At 47.8% G+C, this 19,623-nt stretch overlaps 6 protein-coding genes across 6 annotated transcripts; 4 read left to right on the top strand and 2 right to left on the bottom strand.

Annotated features, from left to right (window-relative positions):
- Window positions 1-53: 53 nt before the first annotated feature.
- On the top strand, window positions 54-4,386 carry BHQ10_000921 (uncharacterized protein; the record flags this gene model as incomplete). Its single annotated transcript, XM_040882101.1, has 4 exons — window positions 54-121; window positions 220-331; window positions 381-4,139; window positions 4,198-4,386. The coding sequence occupies 4 exons, from the start codon at window positions 54-56 to the stop codon at window positions 4,384-4,386; spliced, it is 4,128 nt and encodes a 1,375-aa protein (XP_040729426.1).
- Window positions 4,387-5,763: 1,377 nt separating this feature from the next.
- On the top strand, window positions 5,764-6,905 carry BHQ10_000920 (uncharacterized protein; the record flags this gene model as incomplete). Its single annotated transcript, XM_040882090.1, has 3 exons — window positions 5,764-6,153; window positions 6,218-6,807; window positions 6,863-6,905. 3 exons carry the CDS (start codon window positions 5,764-5,766, stop codon window positions 6,903-6,905), a joined length of 1,023 nt encoding a protein of 340 aa, XP_040729425.1.
- Window positions 6,906-11,000: 4,095 nt separating this feature from the next.
- Window positions 11,001-11,411, top strand: BHQ10_000919 (uncharacterized protein; the record flags this gene model as incomplete). The annotated part of the gene is made up of 1 exon (XM_040882078.1): window positions 11,001-11,411. The coding sequence occupies one exon, from the start codon at window positions 11,001-11,003 to the stop codon at window positions 11,409-11,411; it is 411 nt and encodes a 136-aa protein (XP_040729424.1).
- A 1,774-nt stretch (window positions 11,412-13,185) lies between these two features.
- Window positions 13,186-14,663, bottom strand: BHQ10_000918 (uncharacterized protein; the record flags this gene model as incomplete). Its single annotated transcript, XM_040882067.1, has 3 exons — window positions 13,186-13,204; window positions 13,264-13,458; window positions 13,519-14,663. 3 exons carry the CDS (start codon window positions 14,661-14,663, stop codon window positions 13,186-13,188), a joined length of 1,359 nt encoding a protein of 452 aa, XP_040729423.1.
- A 633-nt stretch (window positions 14,664-15,296) lies between these two features.
- BHQ10_000917 (uncharacterized protein) lies at window positions 15,297-15,812 on the top strand (the record flags this gene model as incomplete). Its single annotated transcript, XM_040882056.1, has 3 exons — window positions 15,297-15,393; window positions 15,438-15,706; window positions 15,762-15,812. 3 exons carry the CDS (start codon window positions 15,297-15,299, stop codon window positions 15,810-15,812), a joined length of 417 nt encoding a protein of 138 aa, XP_040729422.1.
- A 769-nt stretch (window positions 15,813-16,581) lies between these two features.
- Window positions 16,582-19,578, bottom strand: BHQ10_000916 (uncharacterized protein; the record flags this gene model as incomplete). Its single annotated transcript, XM_040882045.1, has 1 exon — window positions 16,582-19,578. The coding sequence occupies one exon, from the start codon at window positions 19,576-19,578 to the stop codon at window positions 16,582-16,584; it is 2,997 nt and encodes a 998-aa protein (XP_040729421.1).
- Between the last annotated feature and the right edge of the window lie 45 nt (window positions 19,579-19,623).

Below are 19,623 nucleotides of genomic sequence, written 5' to 3'. Positions count from 1 at the left end.
GACCTTTTCTTCGGATTCCCTGCTTGTAGGGCGCCGACGGAGAAAACCCAGCAATGTCTTTACATATCTACATTGCTCACACCGGTGAGCATCTACTCGCAGACCCAGTTTCCTTTGCATCGTAAGTCACTTTGAATCGCCGAGCTCCTTCCATCCTGACTCGGACCAAAATTAGGCTATAAGAAAGCTTCATGGAACACTGACTTGAGACCTGTATAGCCCGGAGGCTCTCCGATCATGGATTGCTCGCAACACGTCCATCGCTATCCAGAGGCAGATATTGATGACCGCCCGGGGAAAGAATGTCAAGCTCCAGACATTAGCTACAGAAGTATGTGATATATGTTATAGCTTCCTGCCCCTCCTACTAATCATTGCAGGACGAAATCTTCGTCTATGATAGGCAGCTAGTCAGTGAAGGTGGTCCCGTCGAGCTCCCCGATATTCCCATACCACCGCCATTCAAACCAAAGAACCCCCCGGATACTCTCGCCGACCAGAATGATCTCCAGTCGTGGCGTAACCTTTACATGGCTCGCAGGACATGGGCTTTAGCTCTAGCTGAGGAATGTGTTCCTGTGGATCAAGCTCTCCAAGAGCACAACGAACGTATCGACATCATCTATCGTGGCGTTGGTGTGGCCCTCGAAAACCTCAAATCTCATGTGGCTAGCTTAGAAACCAAGTTCCAGGAAGCTCAAACATGGGCAGATGATCTACTCAAGGAACAAAAATCCGCTTTGGACGGATGGCAGGCTGCTCTAGACAAACTGAAGGCAATACCGGCGAGGAAGGATATATCTTTTCTTGGGCGTCCCTCGACACCGAAGAAGGGAGCCAAAGACCGATCGAACGGAACGCTCCAGGACTTTCTAGATGTGGATGAAGTGCGCCGGGCTGCTTCAAAGGGTGCGGCGGTTTCGCAGAGCTTCTCGCGTCGCGTGAATGAAGTTCAAGCGGCAGTCAGTAGCATCTCGTCGGATGCCAACACCCTGCTAGAGCAGGCGCAGCCTCCAATGATTGATGGAGGTCATGGCTTGTTAGAAGAGGTGGAGACCCTGGCAAAGAAAGTGAGCTCTGATTATGAGCATGTACTCGGTCTACCAAGCAACCAAAAGAGCCTAGCGAATATCTCAAGAATGGCGTTAGGTCATACGAAGGAATTGTTACCATCGCTTCGAGAAATCAGTCTTGAATTGCACACCGCACTAGACCAAGCTGTCCAGCATCGAATCACTGCGATGAAAGCTGCGGTCAATCATATGCGGACCGTGTCCTCATTAGAGTCTCGTCTAGCGGATGTTCAGGCACAGATCGCCAAATTAGATGTTGATGCAGATATTTTTGATATCATATTCGAGGTGTACCATCTACCAGTGGCCTACGGCTCGGTGCTTGTGGAGGCTGTCCGACGCCGTGAATGGGGKGAAAAGCTGAAAACCGACTCGCTCACATTGGCTGAAGAAATGGCCGTCTTCAGGGATGAAGAACAGCGTCGCCGAAAGAAATGGGTAAAGTCGATTGGAGAGCTTGTAACCCTTCCCGACGACACGACTCCTAGTCTAGAGATCAACATGCAAGGTCAAGGACAGGAGTGGCCTGAAGTACATCGCAAAGAAATCGAGCTTTATATCGATGCTCTCAAAGCCCGAAATGACATGTCAGCCATAGTCGAGGAAGTATCTCAGCTCTATGCGGACCTTGATAAGCCTACTCGACAGCAAAAAAGACGAGCCAAGGCGTTTAAGCAGGGCAGTGTAATTGATATGGGACGCAGTTCGCTCCTTATTCGAGGCGATGACATGGTACGCAGCCTTCAAGATGAGAAATATAAACTTGAAGAAAAGGTCAAAAGTTCGGAAAGTCGAATTAGGAAGTTAGAAGATCTTCTTCACCGTCAAACTCACATTGCAAGACCTCTGAGTGGAAATTTTAGCACTGACTTCCCCATCTCTCCGGCTTCTCCACGGCCAGATCCTTTATCAAGACGGTCCTCGGTCTCATCAAGGCGCATGTCATCTAATCAAACAGCCGAGGACAGAAGTCTAGTACAACGAATCGTGGGACTCGAAGCAGACCTCGCTACTGAAAGGGAAACTGTCCAACGGCTGCAAAAAGAGGCTCGGATGGAGCGTCAATCATCCACCGATAGAATGCAAGAAGCTCAATCTACCAAGGAAGACCTCATCAAGAACCTTGAATCTAGACAAAGGGAATTCGAGGACGAACGCAAGTTCCTAGAGGCCGATGCTAAGCAGTTACGTCACAGAATTGAAGAACTTGAAGAAGAACTGTTCAACGTTCTCGACCGCCGCGATCACGAAAAACAAGAACTTGAAGAACGTGCTCAGAAGCTAGAAGAACAGCTTCTAACTGTAGAGACCAGMACTGCCAAGGAACTTGAGAGTGCGCAAACAGAATACAAAGCTTTACAGGACAACTACTCTCGTGCAAGACAGCGTGCTAGCGATTTGGAGGCTGCTATCGCTAGCGACAGAGATCAATTGTCCAATCAGGAAGCCAAGATCTCGGAGCTTCAGGCGCAAATGGAGACACTGCATGGTCAGAACCAGGAGAATCTGAGTACACTACAAGCGGCACATACCATTCTTTCCCCGGAGCGATCAGCGCCATCCGACTTTGCGTCCTTAGTCAAAGCAATTGAGATTTTAGCCGAAGGACTTACAATTCACGCCAGGAATACGGAAAAATCCCATGCGACTCTGGTCGAGGAAAAGAAAGACGTAGAAAAAGAACTGAACTCGCAGCAAGCTGAACTTAATCAACTTCGTGAAATAGTCGAAACCCGCAAGGCCGAGATTACGAAGGTGCGAAACGACCTCATACAGGAACAATCTCAGGTATCCGTTCTCAAAAGCGAGCTCGCTGATGAGCGAAGCCAACTTCACCATCTGAGGTCAAAATTTTCAGCTGGAGAAACTGGTTCTGAAGTCCTTCGTGAGCGCTTAGCAGAGGAAGAGGGCAAAGTTGCATCTATGTCACAGGAATTGATTCAGCTAAGTGCTCAAACGCGTACAGCCGAAGATGAAGCCAAAGACTTCCGCGAAAAGCTGGCATTGGCACAAGCCTCAGTGGAACAATTGACGGTTTTGGTGAACGCACGCGGAAGCAAAGCTTACGAGGTGTCGCAACGACTTCTCTTACAGGCTGGGAGTATAGGACATATGCTGGAACAGCTCGGCTTCGCCGTAGTCCAAACGGACGATACGCTCACTGTGCAAAGGGCATCCAAAGTCAATAGCGCCTCTGCTTCGGGAGATCTACTAGCTTCATCAACAGTGGCTTCTCTTCGACCAGATCCAACTCTTTCGACCTGGCTACATGACAAACCAGATTATGAAGATGCTAAGTTCAAGGAGTTTATGGACTCGATGGCGAAATTTGATGTCGAAGTCTTCGGCGAAGCGGTGGTGAAGAGGGAGAAAGAAATTGAAATCGTAGCGCGGAAGTGGCAGAAGGAAGCCCGAAACTATCGCGACAAGTATCACCGCACACAAAGCGAAGCGCATGATAAGATTGCCTATCGATCTTTCAAGGAGGGCGACCTAGCACTCTTCCTTCCTACTCGAAATCAAGCAATCCGTTCTTGGGCTGCATTCAATGTGGGCGCACCACATTACTTCTTGCGGGAGCAGGATGCCCATAAATTAACAACCAGAGATTGGTTGCTAGCCCGCATCGGCAAGATAGAAGAGCGAGTCGTGGACCTGTCTAGATCCATGAATGGCGGCAATCAGGACCGTCGTTCCATCACCAGTGACGGGACTTCGTTCGATGATGAGAATCCATTTGAGTTATCTGACGGCTTGCGGTGGTACCTTCTAGATGCAACCGAGGAGAAACCAGGTGCTCCCAGTACCCCAGGGCTAGGAAAAAGCACGGTTGCTTCCGCACACGTCGATGCCAAAGGGTCTATTCGACTCAAACGGACCGCTGCTGGAGGCAATGTAGCTAAGACCTTGACGAAGAGCCTGGACAGTCGTAGGAATAGCTCTGCCTCAAAGAAAGGAACGCCGGTTCCAACGCTGGCCGCAGCAGAGTCGGTTGGGGACAATGTGCAGCCTGCTGATGCAGATGCCGGGGTCCAGCCCAGGGAATCTGACCCCATATTTGACGAGGTTCGCCGTGACTTATACCAGCGGAAATCTTGAGCCCGAGATCTCCCAACTTGCATAGTCCCTGGATGCACTGACGGATCCACAGGCTGCTGAACAATTCCAGGCTGCACCACAGTCTCCAGTCGTACGAGCAGAGCTAGATGACTTACACTCCGGTGCGTCTTCACCGAGCAAGCGACCATCAAGACTAAGACCATGGGAGAAGATATGGTCTCTTGACTATCGACTCGAGGGTGATAAGCAATGAGTCATCCACCACTGCCGGGAATCCTTTAACAATTTTCTTTTTGGGCCTCTTGGTTCAGCTGCAAGTTTTATCTTTTTACTTCTCAGCCCTTGTTTGAACGATACCCCTTCTACTTTGCATTTGTCTATAGAAGCACGATATAGTTTGCATCAGGAAAAGTTGTGTGCATAGATCATGGTTTAGCGTTCAACACTTTGATGATTGACTTTTTGCCTGTAAGTCTACGGATGTGGATATCAGGAATATACGGGAGTAGCATTATCATTTCATTAAACTTTTTTCTCTTACAAGATGGTCGTTCAGGACCCCCTGTATGTGGAGTAATTCCACGGTCCTAGCAAAACAGGTACATGATAATGCCTCCAGCCCTCTTCCCCTTCAACACCACGTCCCCGCACCGTAAACTTGACCTCCACCTCCGGCCAGAAGCTCTCTACTCCCTGCGCCTCAAACCAGGGTCCAACGTCAAAGCGGATAGACCAATTCGTCTTGGAATCCGGTGTGGGTAGCGACTGTAAGATAGAGGCGACTGTTCTAGAGTTTGAGGAACCAGTGGATGGGCTCCATGTCTTGATTCTTCCGTCGGAGTCTGTGGTGGCTGTGAAGGTATGTTCGGTGGCGGCGTTCTTAGTTGCATTATCGGAGGATAAGAGGGTCAATGTGCAGGGTAGATTCGTTGCTGGTGTTCCAGTCAGAGTGTTGAGGACGTGACAGGTAATTGGATTGCGAGCCATGACGTTGATTGCATGTGACTGTTGCGCTCGCTGATGGTGATGGCTATCAATTGATCTGGCTGAATCGCTGATATGGCGCTGATAGAGTATGAGACGTTCTCCGGTTCTGGATGAGTGAGTCTCTGCGTCCATGAGGTCTGTGAAGTTTGTGGAATGAATTGAGTTCGATCAATCAATCATGCGGGAAGCAATATATATATATATCGCAAACGGTCATCGGAAATCGCCGCCCGCCATAGGAGCTTGCTGAGAGCTCCGGTAGTGGAGTACCATATAGGGGGATGCATATGCATCAGCAAATATATTTTCTATATATGTTCAGATGACAATAAGTAGTAGTAAGAGGACTGATTTGCTCAACAGTACTATGTAGTAGCTCTGTAAATAATTTGTGAAGCTGCAAAACAATTAAAGGTTGTACCTAGGCAAGTGCCTACCCCACAATCTGAGTTGATTGATTGTTGTGACATCTTCCGGAAACTTCGATTAGCCAAGTTGCCAGCTCCTTCTCCTATCCGACGCCCTGCTCAGAACAACCTCTTCTCCCAAGCTTATATCCGTATCGACTATCTTTCTGAGAAGGCGCTTCTCCTATCTTCTTAACTCCTGTCACATTATCACGCCGAACGTCTGATACCCCGCCATGTCGTCGACCGCTCTCATCCACGACGACGAAGCTCTCGAGCCCACCCTCCAATCCATCCTCGACCAAAAGACCCTCCGATGGATCTTTGTCGGTGGCAAAGGTGGTGTCGGTAAAACCACCACCTCATGCTCTCTCGCAATCCAACTCTCCAAAGTCCGCAAGTCCGTCTTGCTCATTTCAACGGATCCCGCACACAATCTGAGCGATGCCTTTGGTCAAAAATTTGGCAAGGAAGCGCGCTTGGTCGATGGCTTCACAAATTTGAGTGCGATGGAGATTGATCCGAATGGCAGTATTCAGGATTTGCTGGCTTCTGGCGGAGAGGCACAGGAGGATCCGTTGGCAGGACTTGGAATGGGCGGTATGATGCAGGATTTGGCCTTCAGTGTGAGTATCCCCTTTGCTCATGTAGGGGATTGTTACCTCCAACACAGGCTGATTGGTTGAGTAGATTCCCGGTGTAGACGAAGCCATGTCATTTGCCGAGGTCCTGAAACAAGTAAAATCTCTCTCATACGAAGTGATCGTCTTCGATACGGCGCCTACAGGTCACACCCTTCGTTTCCTACAATTTCCTACCGTACTCGAAAAGGCACTGGCCAAGCTTTCTCAGCTCTCAGGCCAATTCGGACCCATGCTGAACTCTATTCTGGGCTCGCGAGGCGGATTACCAGGTGGACAGAACCTTGATGATTTGATGTCAAAGATGGAGTCACTCCGTGAAACTATCAGTGAAGTCAACACACAATTCAAGAATGCCGATATGACCACATTCGTCTGTGTTTGCATCGCAGAATTCTTGTCGTTGTACGAAACGGAACGAATGATTCAGGAATTGACCGGTTATCAAATCGACACACATGCTATCGTCGTCAACCAGTTGTTGTTCCCTAAGAAGGATAACCCCTGTGAACAATGCAATGCGCGCAGAAAGATGCAGAAGAAGTATCTAGAACAGATTGAAGAGCTGTACGAAGACTTCAACGTGGTCAGGATGCCCTTATTGGTGGAGGAAGTACGAGGGAAGGAGAAGCTCGAGAAGTATGTCTCCATCCTATTTTATACGGCAAACAGAGTGATACTAATCAATCTATAGGTTCAGCGAAATGCTAGTCAAGCCTTACGTACCTCCAGAGTAGGTATTGGGCCTGGCGCGGACTTGTTACGTTCGAGTATGAGTGATGAAAATAGATAATAATGAGACATTTCCTCTTTTTATGAGCGCGTAAGCTTGAACTACTATTCCTATGGATTGTGGGTGTGTCATATGAGCATGGAGTCCCCTGCGATGGATACCAGTCTTCTGGGAGCCGATGCACGAGTAAGAGAACGTGCCACGGAGCTACAAGCTCCCTAGCTTCGGCATTGACTGGCTGCTACCGGTGAGAATACTGAAGACGAGTCAGGTCAATTCCATAACCAGGGTCGATATCACATTATTGCATTGGTGACAGTGCTAGTATCAAGGGACATCTATGTGGCACTCGGGTTCATCTCAATCTCCGGACATGGATGATCGTTGTATTTCTGGTGTGCTCCCTGACGAACCGGGTCTATCCTTGTTCATATACTAGATCAAGCTAGATGGGCCTTTAGCCTCTAGCCTTTAGGGCGAGCTTGGAGGTGATATCAACGCCGAAGATGAGGCGTTTTGCCACCGACATCACGAGGCATAGGTGTGAGGCTTGAGATCTACCGTCGAGGCGCGATTTTGGGAGGCTAAGATGGCTAGTTCCTTGTTTATTGAAACTATATAGATAGTGTAGGGTTAAAGACGAGCAACACCAGTGTTCTATTTTCCGAGGCTAGCACCGAGCAGAACAAATCTGATAGGACACGTTGGAGCTTGGACCTCAATTCGAGTTCATATCAGTCATTCGAGATCTACGACGTCGCCTTAAAAGATAGCACTAGATCATTAGGCATACAATTTGCCGACTTTGACAGGATCGATTGACTCGGTGGGTCACGTAGCAAGGGAAACCCAGTGGTCAAACTTGCCAGGAGTAGGACAAGACAAAGAGCCTTGGCTGAGGATCATATGTTCGGAGCACGCCCGTTATCACAATCTCATATATGCTACACTGGTGGTTGGTACACATTGTCGATCACCGAGATGGCATTCATGTAACTAACCTTCCGCTCTGGCTTGTCCGGGCTGTCCTTGTAACTAGGCAAGGTTTGGAAACAATCTCTTTGCATGGAGAGGATCCGATTGTGAGTAAATTGAAATTAGAATTATAACATCCGGATGAAGTGGAAGCAGCCTTCTCCACGGTCTCGACCTCGAAGCTGTACAAGTCACCTATACAGTGTACTGATCATGAAGTACGTCGTTGAAAGTGGTAACACTGCCTGCAGACCGCTTTTCTTCAGACGCAAGGACAGAAGACAGACTCTGTGAGATACTCACTGAGGGTCGGTGAGTCGAGACCGGTCCAGTCCTGTCTGGTTCGGTCTGAAGACACGTACATGTAGGGCCCGTCTGTATGTTGCTTCGGGGTAAGTTAAGCCATGTCTCTTTGTTGTATGAATCCACCGACTTTGTTGGGGAAGATGAAGATATCCAACAAATAAATTGTTTAGTCGTTGAGTAGTTGAGAGAAGCAGGTGGACTAATCCGGCGAGTTGCAGTAGAAAGTCTCGTGGCCGTAGCCGAAATCCGCCCAACTACATTCCTTCTACACCACGCACGCAACACATTGTACACTCTGAGAGCACTGCATAACATCTAGTACATCGCAATGCCCGGGCAGGTCAATTGAAACGAACAGCCTCTTCACCGAAAATCCAGTAATTACGAGATGCAAGTATCTACGGGAGAGATGCAACTCGGCACTGTTGTTGGACTTGGGGAGGCCACGACAATCGCACTTGACGTTGGGGCGCTTGCATGCAGCCAAAAATCCGAATGCAAGCGCCAGTCCTGGCAGGAATCTGGTGCATGTTAATGAGAGTATTACATGGAGTCTGAGTCCCACTGTTCGCACCGCGCATCTTTCGGTGTCCACCGGCCACTTTTCGCAATAAGGAAAAGAGAGACAAGCCCAAATGAAAGAGCCAGTGACAGGGCGAATATTGAGTGCTTACCTACGTACTCGGTACTTCAATGGCAATTCGCTACCACTGAGAAAACAGGCTAGTAGGCTAGCCTCACTTTTTTTGCCGTGAAAGGGGGAAGAGAAAAGTGAGGCGGAACATCATCGGTCGTATCTTAATCTCGGCCCCCCTCTCTCACTCTCTCAAGTCAGCTTGCTCTCCGATGCGGTAACCCCAATAGAATTGAGAAGAACAGTGAAGAGGAACACTCCTTAATATAGTTCTCATTGCGTTATTCTCCTCTATTGGTAAGAAATCCAGATGTGAGGGCGGGCATCACCGTGCTGCACCGGAATTGGACTTGCGGAGATGCAACATCACTGCACATCTTAGGATCGATCAAGACGATCAGAATCTAACTTACTTTCTCGACAAGCTGAACTGTTCAGGGCTAGTATGAACTATTTCCGGACTACGTCGAATGGAGAATTACATGCTGTATGTAATACTTCAGTCTTCCAGGCTATGATTTGTTTTTCTGTAGCAATTCTTAGCACACTATGCTATTGTGGGACTCGAGAGCGTAGTCGGGATACCTGGGGCCTGTGCTAAGGAGCGCCATCCCAGTAAGCTAGACAATCTTATATCATCGTGTTTATGCACTCACCAAACGTACGGCGGCTTTTCTTCCTGAGTACACTACGACCTTGACACTGAGACACCAAACTCCTGAATCACAACTGATACAACACTATACAATACTCTAGCTGGCGAATATACATGCCTTGTATCAAAGTACCATAAGTATCGGTATCAACACACAATGTCGGCTGCTCGTGAACAACAATACTGGCTTCCGGGCTTTGGTCTATCTCGCCATATCGTTCTTGGACATATACAATACTTCCTTGGCCCGAGTGCTTCAGCAAGACCTTTTACATACCAGGTAACGAACGGAGCGCCCATACCGTCGGTTTCATGTTGATTTCTAACCCGTCACAGGGACGAGAAGGCTATCTGATCAATGGAATGCCTTTAACAAGAGTGAGTGACAATCACCATCACAGACAGGGATGCAGGTTGCTGATGGGATACTTCGTTCCCTAGGAGCAAATCAACGACCTAGCTGTGATGTCCAGAGAATATGAACGGCAAGAAGCTGCCAGAATGACTACGCACGCAGGCTTGGATAATTCTTGTTCCGGACAAGCATCAGAGCCCTATATCAATGAGCCTATTCCGGTTCATCAGCGACCTCAGGCTCGCAGGAACCCACGTCGCTTTGATACACGTCGAGCTCGCTGAGCATATACGACACGACCTTAGACTTGCACAAACGGTTTTGGTCAGCAAAACTTTTTTGCTGCAAGTCTTGATACTTTTTCTTTCAGATGCTTCTGTATAACAATAACAAGGGACGGCTCTCTGTTATTTCTTTGCTGGGATCAACAGTACCGATCATAGTTATTCCAACACCGACGAATCTCCCAATGAAGCTATCTACCTAGCTTATCTAGGTAGGTTGCTACATTGAGATGGTCAGGTCAATATTGGCCCCACTACAACTACTCTATTGTCATGGAGTATGTCTTCAACAGACAGGAAAACTGCATACGCAGAACGCCATGAAGCGTAACTAGATCGTTGATCTAGTACTTTCCATTTCGGCTCCTTTTTTTTCTTCTATCGTCTACATCATTTGTGTCTCGTGATTAGTTTGATACCTAAAGTTTATGCCTGGTTGTTTTTGCCCTTGTCTGTATCATTCTGATGCTATAACTGACCAGTCAGTTATATCTTGCTTAACCTTTCATTTTCTTCTTCCATGCTTTTTGTTTCACCCTCTCGGGAAAGTCTTTCAGTGTTCTAATAGTGCGCATGAATCTTCCATTGCAGCCTCATTTACGTCCAAACGTATAATACGTCGAGAATATGATCCCTGGTAACCCAATCGCCTACCCATGTGTCGGATGTGTGGACACTGGTTCTCTCCGGCGCCACAACCTCGATCTGCCCATACATAATAAACTCAGAAGCAGACTGGACCATAGACCGAAAGATTAGGAATTGATATAAGGAGCGCTAGACATATATATTGTACATGGCAAACAATAATGTCACTATAATAATACAATCTTGAAAAGAAAGTCTGAACCGTCTTCCCAGACACCGATGGCCGTCTAACAAAGCTCTAAATGAGGACAATAGCGCCAATTGCAGCCCCAGCAACTGCCATCAACAATCCATCTAGGATCTTACCCGCCTTACTATCAGTCGATTTTGTTGGTACCGCGGCACCACTTGTGCTTGTTCCATTATTGCCGGCTGCCGAAGAAATAGACGGTGCAGGAGTAGTCGCAGGAATGGTGCTGGCTTCAGATGAAGTGACAAGGACGGTCGTAGCTCCGGTCGAGCTACCTGTTGAAGATGCAGAAGCTGAGCCGGTCAATGTGGCCGAGGATCCCGGAGCCGAACTGGTCGTCGAGGTTGCAGACGCCGAAACAGTAGTAGATGTAGCAGAAACCGACGCTATTGTCGCGGATGCAGCGATCGAGGGCGTCCAGCAAGAGAGATATGAGGTTGTGCGTACTGCTGTGCCGGAGTAGAGGGGGCATCCAGGTACATCGGTCTTCGGCGGAGCTCGACCACCGCCACAATCAAGAGGATCGCATACTTCGCCGGTGTTGGGGTCGTACCAGTGCACGATTCCGTCAGCACAATGAGTGAAGCTGTGGGTAGTACAGTCGGCGAAGACTGTTGCTACTAGCATGAACAGTGAGAGGATTGTCTTGGAAGGTGCCATGATGGAGCAGGCTTTTGATGAGATCTAGGATATTATTGTTTGGTGGAGTAAGCATTTTAAAGGAAATTACTCAGGTTTTTATAGAGTCTACTCGCAGGCTGAAGTCTCGGTGGGCACTGCGGTTTTCCGTGATTTCGAGATCTAGATCCATCGGCAGAGCCTCCGGAAAGAAAAAGGGGTCAAACTCTGCCCCAGATGTACCTGACAATTTGACAAATCATGACTCAAGAATTCAGCCTCACTCAATGTAGCACGAATCAGCTCSCGAACTACCACAAATCAATCAAAGCCAAGAAAATCGTGAGTCATTTTCTGCACAATCATTGGCTCGGCCGGAAATCAAGCAGCATGAATCCGTGATCAAGGAAGCCCTAATTTCAGCCGTCCGTGTGCTAGGGTTTTGCGATTCGTAGAGCAACACTCGGAGCTTGCTTGGTTGCAAACCACGGGTACTGCGTCGCCGCAGAGTTATTTCTCTAAGTTTTGATAGATACATCTGATTCGCTATTTCTCAAGACTTCTTTGTTCATCAAACGATGTAGTTGGAGTAACTACTGACTAGAAGCTGTTGTGCCCTGAAGTGCTCCATAAGTATACGGACGTTGTTGGTAGATTTGGATATTTAGAGTAACAGCCGATGTTTACCTAGGTACCAACTAAGTTTTTTCATCTTTGGCAAATACATGATAGGTTCTTTCATCATGTTTAAATCTTGAGGCTTGTTGAGTCTATGCTATGAGTTATGTGAGCCTATGACATAGGGTACTCTTTATACATGGGCAGAAGAGTGTTCCCCCCTCACATTCGAAGTGGAATCTCTGGATACAAGACTTAGACATGGATAGACTGGATCTATGTTGCTTAACCATAGTCAGGTTCTGCTGTATTCTAACAGGAGTTTCGATGATCATGACGAAAGGGTATCCAAGCACGCGGTATCGCTCTGTCTTCTTGCAAGACCAGAGTAGTGCCACCTTCCAGAATAGGAATTTGCTATGTAGCTATAAGAGGTTTCGCTGTAGAGGATCGCCCCCGAAATCTTAATCTCTCTCTTATCATACTGCATCTAACATTGAACAATATTGATGTGTCCCATATTGATTCTACTGTAAAAATCATTTATATATCATTTATATGTGATTCATGACATGTCTATATTTGTATCCTCATAAAACCATGTCGACATACATCATCCACGTCAATGCATCATCTCGAGATAATCTAATCCTGTCGCCATCAATAGGACAAGCAAACCAGATATCACTCTAACATCAGAAGAAAAGAAGATTTTCATCATTAAAGGAAATACATGAATGTGTACTTTCCCGATACCTTTAGAGATCGCCATACCAAATCGCTTTCTCAAGGGTTTTCTACAGCGGAACTTCCGCCTCCTTCAGTGTAATGCAAAGGCTATGGGAAGGGCATATTTGAGAAAGGGAATTTTACATGACAACTTAGAAGAGACAACCTGAACGCCGGCCTCCTGCCTGAAATGGAAGCCCCGTATCTTGAGTGTTTTCAACCGAATCAACCGTTAATGGACCATTGGATCATCGCTTTTAGACTTTTTGGTCTTATTTCGCAACTGCCGCACTATACCGATAGTCAGAAACAAAGGACCCTAATAACGAATCGAAATGAAAGTAACATACCTCAAAACCTGAGTCCTGAAGAAAGCACCCTTGGTCCTCTCAATGACTTGTTGGTAAACCGATTGAGGGGGGTGGTTCATAATGACCGTTCCTTCCTTGTAGTCAATCTTTGCGTCAACCCGGGTGTCGCGAATAAGATTGACAATCCACTTTTCGCCTTCGTCTTGACCCAAGCCTAGACGGGTCGATAGGTCCCTAGAGCAATCAATTAGTTCCCAATCAAAAAGTGTGCGATCATTGATGCTTAGAACTTACTTGATATCGATACGTTGGTGGATCTTGCAGTAGCTCTCTGAAATTAAATGCCTAGCTGCGTCGACAAAGGCATCTGCGGCTGACACCAAGAAAAAATCACTGCGCAACACATCCTCGGCTTCTCCGAGTTTCTTCTGAGCCTCCTCAAAATCAAATTCGACGTAAAGGGCCTTGATGAAGTCCGTGATGGGGTCAGAGTATTCGTAACCTTCCTGACGAACAACACGGATCAAATCCTTCAGTTGTTTCTGGTACATGCTGGTGTTCTTGTGAGCGCGGCTTCGGTTCGTGATAACGGCGGCAGCCAAATATCTGAGGATCCATGGGCAGTTGGTCTGGATGGTATTAATGTAGGCGGGGGAGAAAAAGAGGTCAGTAAGAACGTCGCGAGCGGGTTCGTGGTTGAAGTAAGGGAAAAGAGACCAGTGGATCAACCAGGAGCGGTGTTGAAGTTGTCCGAGCGGGTTGTTGAACAAGCGAGTCTCGATCGAATCCTTGACTTTCTGGACTTCCTCCATGGCGGCTTCCCAGTTGGTCGTCAAGATCTCACAAGCGAATTTTCCCCATGTGGCAGACGAGACCTTGTCGTTATCTGTAGACAAAACACGGAACTGATAGAGCAACTCTGCGGCATTTCCGTAACTACCGCAACTGTATTGGAATCGGCCGTAGTTGAACAAAGTGTTGACCATCTCGACGGTAACACCATGCTGTTCCTCCAAAAACTTCAAGTTGGCAACCTTGTCGCTGCGAAGGTTTCCAACAACCGCCTCATCCTGCAAAAGCTCTGTGATCGTCTCGCTATCTTCCTGGTATTGCTGCAACTTGGCAAGAACGCCCTCTCGCTTCTTCACGAACTCTTCGGGAATGGTATCTGAGTTGTTGATCTCTTGCCACAGATTGGCAACATAATCCGTCATGTTCGTGTGCTTGAGCAGTTCATATTTCGAGCGGGTAATCTCGAGGTTGTCGTCATCCTGGCCGCTGATGAATTCGAGGAGAGGGAAAACTAAGTGACGGTCGAGGTAGGGTATCAACTTGGGTAGGAGATCGTATTCTTTGGCGATTTCCTCGGCGGTCTTGGGGGGGTGGGCAGCAGCGCCGTTGAGGAGCGTCTCTGCAGACGGGGGAGCGTTGTCTGCCATGATGGAGGTGCTCTGGCGGTTGTGACAGCGAGAGACCGGGCTGATAAGGGACGTGGATGGGAAAAAATGGGTTGAAGGAGGGGATCCCAACTTAGCCTACGGTCGTTTTGAATGTGCGACACTTTTACTGGCGAAAAAGTGAGTGGGAAAGATTGCGGCGCCGCTAGGACCGAACAGGGTTAGCGCTGGAGTACTTGGACTTTTCGGCGGCGCGGGAAAACTTGCTCGACGATGTCAGACATATGATCATATCATAGTGCATACAAGACCCAACAGGTGGTCGACAATTTACACCTCAAGAATCGATTCAGTGGTGATTGATTTTTGTTCTTTCAAGGCGAGTCCCTGTTTGAAAACACAGGGAGAGTCTTTTCAGATTTCGCGTAATCAGAAAAGACAAGCTATCAAATTACAGCAATGGCTTCCCTCACAAGATCATCGACTGCGATGTCTACAGTGCGGCATCAATTATCTACAGTCAATGCAATTCGTCGATTTTCATCACTCCATAATCAAAGTTGGCGTTTAATAACCCGTATGCATCTATCAATACCCCGTTTGCGACTGAAGCTTCTTCGAGAAAGCGATGCAAAAAGATAAAGAGGAAAAGAGTCACTGACAAAGAACCAGGAAATGGAATCGCAAAGCAACTTTCCCTCAATCCATCATCACCTAGATCGCCGCTACCAGTCCAACAAACCAGAACATTTCTCGCAAAACTCGTCCGCAAGTTCCCGGCCAGCACACAATCGACCCAACCACCTATCTCCCCAGTTGGAGCTGAAGCGCCATCAGCCCAAGCACAGCCTACACCATTGCAGCTCACCAATCTACCCTATTTCGTCAGGCGCACACCATCCAACAAATTACCGGTATATCTCGAGACGAAGGCTGGAGGAACGAAACGATTGACAAAAATTCAAAAGACGGAGGGTGACCTGGAAGCGCTTAAGTCAGATCTTGCCACAGCCCTCAATTTGGAGACTGGGTCAAAGAAGCCTGAAGTGACGATTAATTCGACGACTGGCCATATCATTGTCAAGGTATGTGGAGGTCAGGGGTTCCTCCCAGAAAGTGCTTAGCTAACTTTTCTGACAGGGTTGGCGCAAAGACGAGATTCAAAAGTTCCTGATCGATCGGAATTTTTAAATCGGACGACACAAAATCGAAACATAACTGGACACTTCTAGGGGACGACACGAGACACCCGACACATCCTGTTTCTCTTCTCAACCTCCTATGTATTTCATTAAATCACGTTTCTTCCCTTTACGCTCTGCATATTCCATTGCTCGTCTCCGTTTTCTTCTTTCGGCGTTCTACTTGCATATCTGTTGATTACCGTTTTGCTTGTTGGCCCGACTGTATTCTTTCCGTCGCGAACTTGTACATTTATGGTTGCATCTTTCTTCGTCTTCTTTTTCTCAAGGGCTTGTTCGATGTTACCAATTCTCCTCTTTTGCGCGAAAAAGTTTCATGGTCTGGCTCTGCTTCTGAAGTAGTGACCAGGAGGATTATTAACAGATATTCATAAGATAATGTGTTATTCGGGAGGTCATTGAACTGTCCTTGAGCTTATTTATAGTGCATATGGTACATACGTAGTACTTACATACCTTGATTGATCTAGGTCATGTGCAGATTTGAGAACAATCGTAGAAAACGTAGCCAAATATTTAAATACGGGCACGTGAAACATAGCCATCATATTTTCTCATGTTGGTAAAGAGACAGTGATCAGTGCTGCAAAGATCAAACGACACTTGACACCCCCAACCGTCTGATGTTCCAATGGTACAGTTGCAATTTTAAAGGTACAGGTCAGAAAGGAATATTCAACACAAAGGTATCAATCAGATCGGATGAATCACGACAAAAAGAAAAGAAATTATCAAGTTACATGGTTTTCTTCTCGAAATTACTCCCCCAACCCTGCATATGCAATCAACTGTTTCACCACGCTAGATTCTAGATTTGGTGTTAACAAAGCACCTAAAAGACTTTCTCGTTTGGGCAACACGCCTAATGGGAAAGGTCGTCCGGATAGGGAGTCTTCCTGTTTAGACTTTTCGGCAAGCTTTCGAAGAATGCTTAAGCCGCGGTTGATTATGGATACATAAGCATGGTGTTCAGGGTCTGGTTGGTTTCGCGCCTGTGGATGACGAGGGTTTGGTGGCATGGCAAGGCGGTCAGTGCTGAGCAGACAGCATAGTCGTAACAAATGAATAGCGAATCTGTCAGTTGACTGAAGCCATGTTCGCGCGGTAATACCATCAACAAGACTCGTGAGAATCTCCGCAGCTAGTAGCCCTTGCATGAGAAAGACTTTCCGGGCATCTGCAAATGACAATGGTTTCCGTGGTTGATCAGGCACAGGACAAATAGCCATACCAAATGCACGAGTGAGCAATTCATTCTGAGGAGAACACGGAGATTCCTGGAAGATTGCCTTGAAATACATGCGATTCGGCTCATCGCGGGCAAGAAGCTTGGCCAAACCATCAATTGCGGCCGGTGTATATTTATGTATGGAGGGCGAGTATTGAGTGAATGTGACACCGTCTGGGCCGAGCACCGGAGTCGGCAGTGGCGCGAAGGATAGAAGAAAATGAAGCAAGCAAGATGCCTCTTCTTTGCCCGGCAACAGAACGCTTTGAGCGATGTTGCTCAAATATGTGACGGTATCTTTCATAAAGTCCAAAATATTCTGGTTGGTACGTAACAACATATTGCGGGTGCCCAAATATCTAATGATCGTAGAGAACATTGTAATGACTGGAGCGCTTCCCAGTATGTTGAAATTGGATTCCGAAAACGAGAAATTCCTGAGTAGCGCAGTGATACAAAGCACCCTATCAGCGGCTCGATCGAGTTCGTAGCCCAAACTGCCAAATTCTGGAACATTTAGAAGCGACGCCATCTCTACGTGGCAGCCGCGAATCACCTCTTCGTAGGACGGCAGCAACATTTCATCGGAAACCTCGGCTGCATTCTCCGCAAGCAAATCGAGCTGTTCTTCCGCACAATCGACTAAGGTTTCCACAAGATCATCGCAATTATCCAAAGAAAGAACTGAAGCTTCAGAGGATAAGGTCATTAAGGTATCCAAAGCCACTCGTATTTCAGCATGTATACCAGACTTGATGCTCATGGTCAGAGCATGAATATCAATCACTCCCAACTCGGGAAAGGAGGGTACGTTAGGCTTTAACCTTGTGATTTCTTCGCCGAGTTGGTAGATCTCATCTATTACCACAGGACCATGCCTATGATTGTCCGGAAGCACAGTTGCTTTAAAAGTCTTATCGATGTGATGTTTGATGGTTTTGGCAGGGGCCGCCTCTTGTTCTGCTGCGGGCTTCCCCGTAGCAGCGACTGATTTAGCTGAGGCTCCAGGTGGCGCAACTTGCGCCTGCAAAGATGGGTCGGCCGGGGAAGCTGGTATCTGCGCTTGGCGATGAACTCCCGCTCGTTGGTTTGATTGACCGTGGGGCGGCTGGGGCTGTTGCGGATGTGTTTGTTGCTTAGCTTGTCGAGGTTGTTGAGGGGTTGCAATGCCATTTGTAGCACCTGCCGGCATACTGTTCGACAAAGTCGCTGTGACCTGAGGTGACTGGGTGAATTGCTCGGATCCCTGAGCTCCGAACTCTGGAAGTGCTTTGACGGGAGATTGTTGGAACTGCATTGAGTTGGGATCAGTAGACTGTCGCTGTAGCGCATTTTGTTGCATGCTGTCCATTTGTTTCTGTTGATGGCTACTCATGATGATAGCGTGTTCATAGGCGGCAAGATTCTTGGCATAAATGTCGCGGATCTCTAGAGCGGCATTTGGATATTGCTGGGGAGGGAATTGTAGTGCCTGCGCGATTGCCGGCCACATATTGGTAGTCGATATCTTTTTGGAACCGCCCATTTTCATTACAGTGGCGTACAATTGCATCAGGTGGATAGGTCGACCGCTTATAACGGGATTGAGATCCAGAGGCTGGTTGCGATTCATCATAAACTTTTGCAAGGTTTTCAAGAAAATCTCCGGGCTGTTGGCTTTAGAAATGTTGGGCTGGGCCATGTTGTGCTGCATCTGGCGCAAGGCAGCCATTTGAGGGTTGACCATAGGGTTCATTGCACTGTTCTGACGGCCTACCATTGCAGGATTGTTGACTTGCATCTGGCGGGCTTGATTCTGTAGTTGCATATGATAGAGCCGTTGCTGCTGCGCAGCCATAGCCTGGGGCGAGAAACCCTGCGGCATGTTGGCCATTTGAGCTTGCATAGTAGCCGGGGTCGCGCCCGATGTCATAGCCGCTTGCTGTGTGAACTGAGGGGCTATCCCTTGAGGAAAAGGCTGTCCCTGTATGTAAGTGTTGTTTTGTGGTGTGTTGACTCGGCTTCCGTGGTCAGATTGGGGTGGGGAGATTTGATTTGCTACAGGACCTGCAGGAGAGAAAGGACTGGGGGACGAGGTCTGCATCTTTTGAACGCCGTGCTGGTCGAATTCTTGCAGACTAGGAGACTGTGATGTGTTTATTGGGCCTCGTTGTTGTGGCTGCTGGAGATGCTGATAAGCCGTCGGATGCGCAAATTGAGGGTTTCCATTCGCCGACCCTTGATAACCTGAATAGGAAACTTGTGGTGTTTGAGAACGTGACACTGGCACTCCGCCTGGCGCTTGTCTTGGAGAAATAGGTATTCCATCTTCAGGTCTCGGCCGCTTTGACGGTATCACCTGGTTAGGATTGTGAAAGCCGGGGGAGGCGTTGCGAGGGACTCCATTCTGGAACATGCGCTGGAATTGAGCAGGGTCTTGGGGAGCCTGCGATGGCTGGAGGAAAGCCATGGATGGATCGATGGTCCCATTAAATGTCCCATTGTCATGGTTGGGGATATTAGAGGCGTCCGTTAGCCACGCATTCATGTCGTGTGGATTGGCCAACCCATCTGAACAACAAATGATCAGCAA

Source organism: Talaromyces amestolkiae, assembly GCF_001896365.1.
Source record: "Talaromyces amestolkiae strain CIB chromosome Unknown scaffold1.1, whole genome shotgun sequence".
NCBI lineage: Eukaryota > Fungi > Ascomycota > Eurotiomycetes > Eurotiales > Trichocomaceae > Talaromyces > Talaromyces amestolkiae.
The sequence above is the reverse complement of the archived record's forward strand: the minus strand, read 5'-3'. Positions and strand labels throughout refer to the sequence as shown.